This window comes from Aristolochia californica, unplaced genomic scaffold (genome assembly GCF_029961685.1).
Source record: "Aristolochia californica isolate CCGP_79_NKW_82.1479 unplaced genomic scaffold, dmAriCali1.0.hap1 SCAF_1, whole genome shotgun sequence".
In the NCBI taxonomy this organism is placed as follows: domain Eukaryota; kingdom Viridiplantae; phylum Streptophyta; class Magnoliopsida; order Piperales; family Aristolochiaceae; genus Aristolochia; species Aristolochia californica.
Genome location: NW_027181770.1, coordinates 6313412 through 6325060, shown reverse-complemented (window position 1 = coordinate 6325060; position 11649 = coordinate 6313412). Strand labels below are relative to the sequence as shown.

The window sequence follows — 11649 nt, the reverse complement described above, 5'->3', positions numbered from 1 at the left end:
ACTGACACAAGCAATCAAATCTCAACTACAAGCGGTAATCAGAAAACATGTAGGCATCAAACTTCTTATTGGACTACAAAACACAACATTATCTCCAGATGGGGTCAGACATCAAAGCATCAGAAAAAGACCATACTGTGATAGACATATTCTAACAACGGATGATACCGCCAGTTCAATGAGGAAAGGAAGGATACCGCCAGTTCATCAAAACAAGACAAAAGAGAGGATATCTTCAGTGATCCAGTTGTACTTACTGTTTCTAGTGGGGAGGTATCCAGTAGAAATAGAAGATTAGAGTCAACTAGCTGTTTGTGATGCAACCCTTTTCCTCATAAATGTACCCAATAAATATCCTCTCACTTATGGTCAGCACGATTCCTAACTAAATTGTTGTTGTACGTCCCATAGCAAACACTTCCAGACATAATTGATAACTATATTTAATTGCTTCGTTTTTTTTCATCCATACCAGCCAGAGCAAACAAAACAATATTGGGTAGAAAGTATCATCTGTAAGATCAACCCCACTATTCAACCAACAAAGCATATGCCAAATAACAGAGTACCCAGGCCAACTTTCAACAGCACCAAGCTGAAAACAGAAAGACTTCTTAAATACAGCTGAACTCAAACATTGTTTAAGAAAGGATATATGATCCCTCACCATATATCAAGAAAAATCTCCATGTAAATAACAAGTCAATATAAAATTTAAAAGAAGCATTGATCTAGCTAATCTCAATACATTGTGAAATTAGTATGATGATCTGAGCAGCAATTTCAGTTTCCATCGTAAGTGGAAAGGATAACTTTTTTAAGAGAACCTGTTCAGCATCTGAATGAATGACCAACCATGGCAATTTTCAAACATACAACAGATCAGAGAGAATGTCTTCATTGTTAATCCAAATGTAATTCACTTCAATTTACCAAATCAGTGCTCCTCGTAAAAACTGTGGTTCATGTTTTCGTGCAGTACGTTAAGATAACAACAAGATTGCAAGTCACGGATCATACTGAGAACCTACCTATGTCTTAAAAATCAGTAATTTGCCTGTACACAGTGAGAACCTCGCAATACTTGACATTCATATTACCAGTAATGTGAATGAATGATAAGATCGGGAATGAATTCTAACAACAAAAACAGATGATTCATTTCGAAATTTCCTCATAAAATACCCACCCCTCGCCCCAAAAAAAAAGGTAAAAAATTTCAGGCCTGAGTTCCCGTTAACGCCTTCATTTGGACATGATTCCGATCCGCCGCAGAGGAAGTGGGAAGTGCCTCATAGGACCCGACCCTTCTGACGCCTACCACCTTGGCAATTATAGCAAAAGCAATCAAAACAATCACCATGACAAATATGACATGAAATACAAACACAAGATCCAGCAAAGCGACGGCCCGCAGCTTTGAGTCCTCGAGATCACACTTAGTAGACCCCTCCACACCGGTGACAACGTCCAGCAGCCGATGGCACCCATCGGGGATAAAGGCCTCGACGTACAGGGAGAGCCCCGTTTGAAGGACCCACAAGCCCTGCAGGCAGATGGAACCAGCGAGGGCAATCTCAGTGATGAACAGTCTGCGATTAAAGGCAAGCGCAAGGGACAGCAAAGCGGCTATGGCGGCAATGCGAGCGAAAAGGGAATCGCACTTGGCGTGTAGGTCTGATATCTGGATGGCTGAGACGGAAAGAGCCCCAGCGGACTGAAGGGCGAATGCGGCGGAGAGGAGAGCGAATGAGAGGTCAGGAGGGAGGGGAAGAAGTTGGGTAGTGTCTGAGACGAGGAGAGCAAGGACTAGAAGAAGGAATATGAGGAGGACGACGGCAGACATGAGGGAGGAAAGGCGGTGGACAGGGGTAAGGCCGTAAACAAGTGGGTCAGCCAAGAAGGAAACTGCAATTTGGTGGACGATGGCGATGAGAAGGCAGAAGATAAGGAGGTGTAGAGGGAGCAGGCGGAGGCGGGAAGAGGGAGATGAATGAAAGGGGAAAGGATGATAAGGTCGGGCACTGTAAGTGGTGGGGGATTTGAGATGCGACCAGGTGGACACAACGAGATGGTAAAGCCCTAGAGAGAAGAGCGAGGAGGAAGAGAAGATGTGATACAAGAGAGAAGCCATTGAAGACGAAAAATGAGGAATTGAAGCCACAGAAAAAGTCTGTGAATCAGACGACACAAGGGATATTTTGGTGCGTCAACACGGTTGTGGTTTTGATGGATCCGATCGCCGGTCTTGGACATTGGGGGAGGCCATGCGAGCGTCACAACTACTGGCTGAACCCCAAAAACATGTCCCCGCCTCACCCACGTCTTTGCATTAAACCAAACCGTGCTCAGTTCATTTTTTAGTTGAACTCAGCTCAAAGTATAACCAACCAAACTCAAATTTTCCAGGAGGCTTCTTTTTCATTTCCGTTGGTGAAATTGCATGATACAAAACTCTTCTGAGTAAGTTCCTGAACTTTTTAATGATTACATCAGAATATTTCCTAAGTTGCAGAATTCTAATTCTATTATCCTTCCCAATGCTCAAAATTTTAGGCTGCACCTTCAGTAGTCAAAACTTCATTTTTTTCTTACTTTCGGTGTCAGAAAATATTGACAAGAATACAACATGTAACATAATACAAATAGACATTTAACTTACGAACTGGTTAACTGCCAAAATGATCCAACTCCTGCACGGCAAGCACGGTATTGAACGGTACAAACTGTATCCACGGAACCCAGGTACTTGGCCTCTGCTCCGAGTACAAAATGGTGAAATGTACAAGCGATGACAAATGTACCTCAGGCCTCAACTGCCGTGGCTGCCTCCTCATCAGTGCCATCAACAGCCAAAGTCTCTTCCACTGGGTCTTCCTCGCGGCTTTCAGTTTCCGGTTGAGGTTCCTTTGCCTTCTCAGTCTCATGCATAAGTTTCTCCCTGAGCTTTGCCATGAGCTCTTCTCTGGCGTCTGGGTTGGCAGCAAAGTAACGCTTGATGGCATCCTTGCCACGGAAACTCTGGCTATTCATGCTATACATTGCACCTCCTCCTTTGGTGATGAACTTGTGCTTGCAGCCCAATTCGATGACCTCTGAATCACGACAGATACCCTTCCCAAATTCCAATTCAAATTGTGCTGTTTTGAATGGAGGAGCATGTTTATTCTTCACAATCTTCACAAGAACTTGGCTTCCTACGGTCTGCATTCAAGAGTAACAGAATTTCAACTATGAGTCATTCTTTCTGAACGTTTCCTACATAAATCATGGTTAGAAAATGAATTACACGTAGTGCTTGCTTCACAGCAGAATTCTATTTGACTATGAAGTTCATAACGTTGTTTTAAACCAGAAACATTAAATGCCACACAAGCGAGAATAATTTACATACTGCCACCTGTTAGATAAAATAACAAAATCCTTAACAATAACAGTGGCACTACCAACTCCCAAAAAAATTCAGTTATGTCATATGCAAGTATAAATGATAAGTAACACACAGATACTGACCTCTTCACCTTTCTTGACAAGGCCAATTCTTTTAATATTCAGCCGGACAGACGCATAGAACTTCAGGGCATTACCCCCAGAAGTAACTTCAGTTGGACCACCAAATCCTCCAAATGTGCTCAACTTTGACCTCACCTACACACAAAATATGTATTCTTCACTAAGACGACAAAGTTCATTAATGGAAATTCAATATCATGTTTGTTTGTTTGTTTTTTTTTTTTTTTTTTTTGAGAAAATGTTATCTGAAGACACATGCAAAGAACACAGGAAGATACACTCATGATTAACAAGGTTCTTGATACCAACTAGTCAAGCTATTAGATTTTTTTCAGAGAAAAATAAAAAACAACATTACCTAAAAATTCTTTTCTTCTTTGGAAGAGTAGCAAAAAGAAAAGAAAAACACTAAAAATGCTTAAAGTACAGAAGAGCACTGAACTACCAATGGAGGGGGATTCTAAAGGGAAGCATATTTTCATGAACAAAACCAAAGGTAACTTTTTCTTCAAACTTTAAAAAATCAACTAATGATAGTCATCACATTCAAGTATGCATTGAAGCTGATGCCACCAACACTTTGGAAATAGAACTGAATGCTGACAAGAGAAACAGACGCTTACATCAATCCAGATCACTTTGACTTTGCTTGAACCAGCTAATATTTTAATTATATGTTTAATGTGATATCACTTTTTGGATTACTTTTTGAAATTTATGAGAAGAATGAGACAATTGTTCCAACGAAAACCAGTTGTTTCTAACAGTCAACCACATTATCTACCATTCATCTAATTATGAAATTTCCTAGTCCACCTGGAGAAACTGCACACATTCTAGTGTAGCAAAGCACGTAATGTGTTAAGATTGAGAAAGGCCATTATACTGCTTGCCTTATTGGGAAATATCAATTATATCCCTTTCAATAAATTGAGTTTAGTGAAAGAAAACATGCAACAGAGACTAACCATTAAAAAATCACTTAGCTAAGAAGTGCCCATGTCGAGAGAAGAATCAATGGTTCACATTCTTTTCTTACGCTTTTCATGAGAATGGAAGCTTTAATACGTAATAGAAACCATCAAACCAGAGGTTCAGTTCTTGTCAGTGCAAGGGATTCAACTGAAACATTAAGACTTCAAAGCTTACCTGATTTATGAATATCAATATAGTCTGGGACAGTGATAGGGAATGACTCAACTTGCGAAGAGCTTGACTCATCAATCTTGCTTGCAAAGCCATGTGAGCATCACCCATTTCACCATCAAGTTCACTTTTAGGGACAAGAGCAGCCACCTGGAGATGACAATGTCCAAGAAAGACAAGAAATTGTCTTAAATTTGTCTTAGTTATTGAACAATTTAACTCTACATATAAGAACAGATACACAAAATGTTTTCTGCAGATCTTTACAGAAAACTTTCTAAAGGTGCCAAACCAACCTAGTTGAATCTGGACCATTCATTACTGGGGAAACAAAAGAGAACTATATATGATATCACATTACTTGGGTTGCTCCAACATCAATGAATGGGAACTATAACCCTCTAAAACAAACACTGAATGAATGGATGGAAAAGCTTATTTTTGAGTGGTTTTACTATCGCTTCAATCCTTTCAATGCACAAACTAAGTAAGAAGACATTTTATGCATGCCCATTTTGAAAAGTTTATCTACAGAGAACTATTAGGGGTTCACACACAGATGACAAGCCTTCAAATAGATATCTGGGTAACAAATCAAACCAACTTGAAAACACAACTAACTTTTCTATTGAAAAGGCAAATAGAAAATTTTAATGTGGCTGGAGAGGACTGCAAAGTGTTAGAAAATCTACTCGGGGGTATTTTGGTCATTTTACTTGATTATCTGATTCATATTTCTATGTTATCTTGTTTCGTATGACTAATTATGTCTATGGTTCAAGCTTCATGTACATAGGATAAGTAGAATGAGAGATATAAGGAGTTAAAGTCATTAAGTGTAAGTAAAGGTATTTTTGCAATTGTCTAATCAAGATTACCAAATAGTGGAGGTTGTGCAGCTCTTTCTAGAGCTTTTCTCTCATTCTCTTTTTTCCCTTCTCATTCTCTCTCCATCTCTTCCTCAGATTTCAGTTTTTTCACAAAGTGAAAGCGTTCCCCTGGGAGAGGCAACAAAAACAGAAAAAAAGACTCAAGAAATTTGAGATTTCAAGAGCATAACACTGAGAATCAACAAACCAGGTTCAATAGAATTTCAACCAGTTGAGAATTGGACAGCTGAATGTTGGCATCACAAGGTCACGCAACACACCTATATGAAAATCTAGAAAAAAAGGTTGTTTTAGTGAGATTGGACACCTTTTGAGTCTGTTAAAGTTAAATGCATTAAATGCTTCTGCTACAAAAGTTGCTAGTAAAGACTACAATTTACTTTCGTTTAACTTCAGCCTTTGGCAATGTTGATCTTTTTGTTATTTTTAACAAATCAATAATAACTAACTCTCTAACTTACACTATCAACAACTATAACATCAACAGCACTGCTTCGGATAAGGGTGTCCACGAGACTGAGTGCTTGCTCACCACAATCCGGCTGTGAAAGAAGCACATTATCAGTGTTTACACCAATAGCCTCAGCCAAAGCAGGATCGAGAGCATGTTCGGCATCTACAAAAGCACAATAACCTACAAAAAGTAACAAAAATAGGACAAAATGTAAGATCATAAAAAGATTATGCCAATGCATTTGAACTATAGAAGCAAGTAAAGATGGCTAACCAAAGTTTATAGCTTTGAGATAGGGAAAAATTAAGCTTACCTCCAAATTTCTGTGCTTCAGCAATTGCATGAAGAGCAAGAGTGGTTTTGCCTGAAGCCTCTGGCCCATATATCTCTATTACACGACCCTGCAACATGCAATATAAAACACATATCACTAAAAATAACCAAACAACCTAAGATGCACATAAAGTAGATTATTGTGTTTTTCTACATGAAGAGACATCTATCTTATGTGTCGAAAAGCACATGCTGAAAATACCCATAAAAAATCCCTTTTTACAGGATAGGTACATCCAGATAGCAAAATCCAACCTTTGGTAGCCCACCAATTCCCAATGCCATATCCAGAGCAAAAGATCCAGTAGATACAACAGGAACATGACGAGGAGTAACAGTACGACCAAGCCACATAATTGCTCCCTTCCCGAAAGAAGTAGTGATTTGATCCAAGGCTTCCTGTAAAGCCAAATCTTTCTTAGACATTTCTTCACCAGAATCGCTTCCATCTGACTTTGATTTCTTTCTACCTTGGAATAGGAAAAAAATAGCAATTATAACCTTCATCAACTACAAATGCAAAATTCCATCTTTCAAAGCACAGAGCATCTGCGGTCATTCACAAAACCAAAATGAGCCATCAAACCAGTGGTATGCCAGTTCTGGTAAAATCCTGTTCAACCAGGTTTGAGTGACGGTTGAACCAGGCAGTCAAGCCTGTTAGACTTTGTCCTATCTTCCATCATATAAACTTCTCTTGGTAAGAAAATTTCCTAGTTATGTTTAGATAAGATTCTCAAACTACCAATTTACAAAAAAGTACTCTGTTTTAAGTTATAAAAGGAATAGAGAAATTCAATTTTCAGGGATCTGATCTTAGAAGATATACGGGAAAGAATTAAAATGAATAAATAAAGAAAGCGATTGCACAAAAAAAAAAAATGGAAAGAGGGTCAAATAGAGAAACAATAGAGAAGAACTGTGCTCAGCAAACATAAGGAAGAGAATTAGAGTCAAATCTTATGTGCAGCTTAATTATAGGACTCCAAAAACTCCCAACTACCCTTGGCACACAAACAGAGAGAAAAGCCAAGGAATTAAGAAAAAATAAGACACAAAAAGTACAACACTAGTAGTTTTTAATTAGTTTACCTAATATATTTTTTCAGTTCTTTAAAAATTGGTCTGTGTGCCTCAATCACGCCAGATTCTGGTGGAAAAGGCTTCAACCATCTTCTTCTGTTTTCTCTTTTTTTTCTCCTATAAAGATCATGTTTTCTCATGGTTGATTTATAGAAAAGGAAGAAAATAAAAAAAGTAAAGATAGAGGAGCAGAAAAAGAGAAAAAATAAAGTGGAATAAAGGAGGCAAAAGGGATGCATGAGTAAGAAAAGGAGAAAGTCAAAGGAGGAGGAACGAGGAAGATGAATTCCACCAACTGAAGAATAAAAAAACGTTGGAAGATGTAGAAAGAGGAGAAAACAAGAAACCTCTCCATGATTCAAATTTAACCTTCTTTGGGGATAAATTACTTAGTCACATTCATCCACTTTAAACTTGGCCAATTCGAGATGTTCAAATGTCAAACTGCTTAAAAAATCCAGTTCAATTTTTTTTTGTAAAGTCCCAGTTTTCCCAATGCAAAAACCAAGCTTTAGGTGCCAGTTTGACAGGTCGAAGTAGCCCGTCCAGTTGGTGCTTGCAACATTTGGATTCAAAGTCTAAATCAAACTAGATGCACTTACAGGATCTTACTTCATGAAACAAAACCAAATGCACTACTGAACTGAGGATCTAAGTGTATATTCCTTTCTAACAAGGTCTCACATGCTTGGTTCATGAAGAGTTCCATCAACACTGTATGTTCCAACAGAAGATCTCGTGTCAAGTCAGAATTCTGAACTACTGAGAACTCTGTACAGAGGCAGTGCTACCCCCCTTTAATTGCAAGTATTAAATTTACTGATCAATTATGAGTCATCTATTTTCTTTTGCTATTATAATTACACTGATGAAAATACGGGTAATAATAAACTAAGCAGACAACAGGTATATATATATATATATATATATATGAGAGTAATACCTTTGGCAGAGAAGTCTCGAACATGGATTTCTGAACCGAAAGCCCCTTGCCTCAAACCCTGCTATTGACAGCAATTAAAGACATGAGGTATGAACAGCATTAACAAATAACTGCTTTCATCTGCACTGAAATTGTTAGAACACCAAAGCTCAGAAAAGAATTGCCTTCAAGAGACTGAATTAAAGATACTGAAAAGATGACACGTCAAAATTGCATTTGTAATAATATAAATACATAACATCACCCTAAGTTGAAATTTCTAAAATAAAATCTTTGCAATAATTTTCACCACTGAAATAACCACTACTACACCCTAAAACAGAGTCAGGAAAATTAATTAAAGCAACAATGACAGAAATTAGACAAAGAACAAGTAAAATGTTATCCAGGAAAATGTCTGGAGAAAATTGTCAATATTATCCAAAAGGAATTCAGTGTCAAACGAAAGATTCAACTAAAAACGGTAAATACGAGGCAGCCTCAATCAGGGGAAATTAACAATCAACAATAACTTGAATTTGTTTCATCCCAGTAAGCATCATTCCAAGATTCAAGAAAGGTTGATCCACGGAAGAAAGTCCTAGCAGATAAGCTTACATTTCTGACAGGACGGCAAGAAAATTTTTGCAGTGAAAGGTAACGACTCGGTCATTAAGGAGCGGATTGAAGCAAACATTTTAAAAACATCAGTTCTACCTAATAAAAGTTTGCCATAATAAGAAAATAACAGCAGTCGTCCCCACAAAGGAGGGACGTCAAATTTGTTTAAGAAGTTCATCTTAGTCATAGGTAAATAAAGCATTGAACTTCTAACAAGGCAAGCAGCGCTAAGGGAATGTAACTACCTAACAGAGAGATAAACACCAAAAGGAATCTATCAAATAAGAAAACATTCACTCCGTAGAATAAAGCAGGAATAGGATGACGAACTAAAAATAAAATAAAAAATAAAAACAAAGCACAAGGTTTCACCATGTTACGATCATCCTGAAAGACAAAAGCATTTCAAAACATGAACTCAACCACCCAAAGCACAAAAGCTCGTAACAGTTGTTCCATCAGTAAACATAAAAGGAAAACTAAAGTCCTAACGACGTCAACGATAAAAGTAGAAAAGGGAAAAGGATTAATAGCTAAGAGCTAGAGAGGTAAAGACCTCTGCCGGAAAGAGAGAGCGTCTCAGAGAAGCCATTCGGAGAAACCTCGCCATGGGCTTCCCTCTGACAAGCTGAGAAAGCGAAAAAGGAAGGCAATAGGAAAAAACAATCTCACGTTCTCAGCTAAAAACCATGTTTTTCATTGGCCTCGAGGAGTCTGATACATAAACCCATTTGTTATTCCCTCGAAAGTCCTCACTAGGGTTTTTGGTTTACTATTCCCTCATTTTTCAACTGTTTGGCGCCTGGACTCCAGGCCTGGAGTCGGGCGTCCAGGTCGCCGGTCGGTGCCCCCTCAGCCCGGGTTCGTATATTCAAATTTGTCCCTGGACTTTTCCTCTATAATTTAACCTAGATTTTGAACAATTTATTTGCTCTCTGTTCAGACTTCAAACTCGGGATTCAACTCAAACATGTGAAAAACTGAGTTAGATCAGCACCGAGCCATATCAGGTCACCCTTTAGAAGACTAAGAAAAACGCCTAAAATAAAAGGGGCTAGTCCAACCCCTAAACAAGTAATCCAACACTTCTCTTGGATTTATTATAATAAGATCTTCTAAGAGGAATTTTTTTAACTTTATTTTGTATCTAATTTTTTAATTTATGAAAAAATTGTTCAATAATCATGTATTAACACAAAAAAAGCATACCACATGTAATGTTTAAGAGAAGAAAATAGACGATGATTCATCTCTCAATTGTACATCAATCATAATTGTACTAAACTACAGAGTAATGTCTCATATGGTAGTTGCATCGCAAGAATGACTATCACATCATAAAACGATAGTGAAAATATTTTTTTCTAGCTTACATAAAGATTAGTATGATATCAAGGATAAACCTAGTAGGGTGAATATGTTTATCAAAAAATTTATAGTTAATTCTATTTTTTTCTTAAATCAAAAGCAATTCAAACAACATCAATACAAGTAATCACAATACAATGATAATTTTATAGTGGTTCACAACCATATCTTGGATAGTTATGTCTACTTCCAAGGTGTTTACTCCTTTTAATTAAATTCCCTAAATTCAAATTCAAATATTATCTACAGTAGCAATCCTCAAAGGTCCCATTACAATACCTACCCAACATTTGGGACAAACAGTTAGCAGCTACTTGATACGAGTACCTAAACCCACGATCAATTTATCCGAGTCTTGATTGGTTTGCAAATGCAAAGGTTCTTTGTTTTTCAATTCAAGCACAATAATGCTTCTTAATCGGTAAATATTACAATCAAGATCAATAAAAGAGTACACCTAACATATGGTGAAAGATATGAAAATAAAATGCAAAAGTAATGGCTACAAAACTAATTTTGAGAAGCTAATCCATATTATTCTAGTTGACCCAAGGGTGATTCTAATCCGGAGATGCTAGTCCCTTTGCTAGCTAAGACCATGGATCATGATACAAGCAATCTATCTACTAAAGATGTTTGAGATGTTGTTTTGAGTCCAACACCTTCTTATGGTTCTCCTTTGTCTCCTTCATCTACAAGTGAGTATTATCCTTTATTTCTTGATCTTCACTCACCTATTGTAGCTCAGACAGGACTTTGAGAATGTATTCATCATTCTATCAATAAACTTGTATCTTATGATCGTTTTTTGTCATCCTATAAATTTTTTTTTGTGTAATCTACAGTCCATGTCTACTCAAAAGTCCATTACTACAACTCTACAATCTCCTCAGTGGAGTGTAGTTATGCAAGAAGAAATTTGTGTTGGTGTCTCATAAAACTTGTAGTTTGTGCTATCCTCCTCTTGAGGTGATTGTGGTTGGATACTGATCAATTACAACATTTAGTTGGTAGCTAAGGGGTACATTCAAATTGTTGCTTAGTTGAATTCAATACGTATTTTGATCTCTATTGCAATTAACATGGACTGCCATTTGTATTAATTAGGTGTCATAAAATATCTTTCTATATGGTGATTTAATTGAAGAAGTATATATGGGCAAACCACCAGAGTCTGCTGCTTAGGTGGAGTCTGATATGGTGTGTAAATTGCAAAAAGATTATTTATGGGTTTAAACAAAGTCCTCGTGCTTGGTTTGAAAAGTTTAGCCTACTAGTTCTTGAGTTTAGGTTTATAAGTAGTTTCAACCAGTCTATGT

The 11649-nt window shown here is 37.4% G+C and overlaps 2 protein-coding genes across 4 annotated transcripts; both read right to left on the bottom strand.

Moving 5' to 3' along the window:
• Positions 1–1014: 1014 nt before the first annotated feature.
• On the bottom strand, positions 1015–2310 carry LOC137944120 (uncharacterized). The gene has a single exon (XM_068789658.1). It carries the CDS (start codon positions 2132–2134, stop codon positions 1220–1222), a length of 915 nt encoding a protein of 304 aa, XP_068645759.1. The 5' UTR covers positions 2135–2310; the 3' UTR covers positions 1015–1219.
• A 108-nt stretch (positions 2311–2418) lies between these two features.
• On the bottom strand, positions 2419–9807 carry LOC137944101 (DNA repair protein recA homolog 3, mitochondrial). Of its 3 annotated transcripts, none has more exons than XM_068789629.1 (8): positions 9519–9807; positions 8363–8423; positions 6592–6806; positions 6317–6404; positions 6011–6183; positions 4663–4809; positions 3514–3648; positions 2419–3204 (listed from the first exon to the last, which is right to left on the bottom strand). In XM_068789629.1, the coding sequence occupies exons 1-8, from the start codon at positions 9570–9572 to the stop codon at positions 2806–2808; spliced, it is 1272 nt and encodes a 423-aa protein (XP_068645730.1). In that variant the 5' UTR covers positions 9573–9807; the 3' UTR covers positions 2419–2805. The 3 variants fall into 3 exon arrangements, with proteins under 3 accessions (XP_068645730.1, XP_068645739.1, XP_068645747.1); XM_068789638.1 differs by having other exon boundaries at positions 8363–8420; XM_068789646.1 differs by lacking the exon at positions 9519–9807 and adding an exon at positions 9335–9350.
• Positions 9808–11649: the final 1842 nt, after the last annotated feature.

Excerpts from the sequence above, each read along its gene's own strand:
- LOC137944120 (XM_068789658.1), bottom strand. The coding sequence starts at position 2,134 with ATGGCTTCTCTCTTGTATCACATCTTCTCTTCCTCCTCGCTCTTCTCT.
- LOC137944101 (XM_068789629.1), bottom strand. The coding sequence starts at position 9,572 with ATGGCGAGGTTTCTCCGAATGGCTTCTCTGAGACGCTCTCTCTTTCCG. Across the intron at positions 4,810-6,010 it reads ATGTTATAGTTGTTGATAGT|GTGGCTGCTCTTGTCCCTAA; the intron begins GTAAGTTAGAGA and ends TGTCATCTCCAG. Across the intron at positions 3,649-4,662 it reads TATTGATATTCATAAATCAG|GTGAGGTCAAAGTTGAGCAC; the intron begins GTAAGCTTTGAA and ends TTTTGTGTGTAG.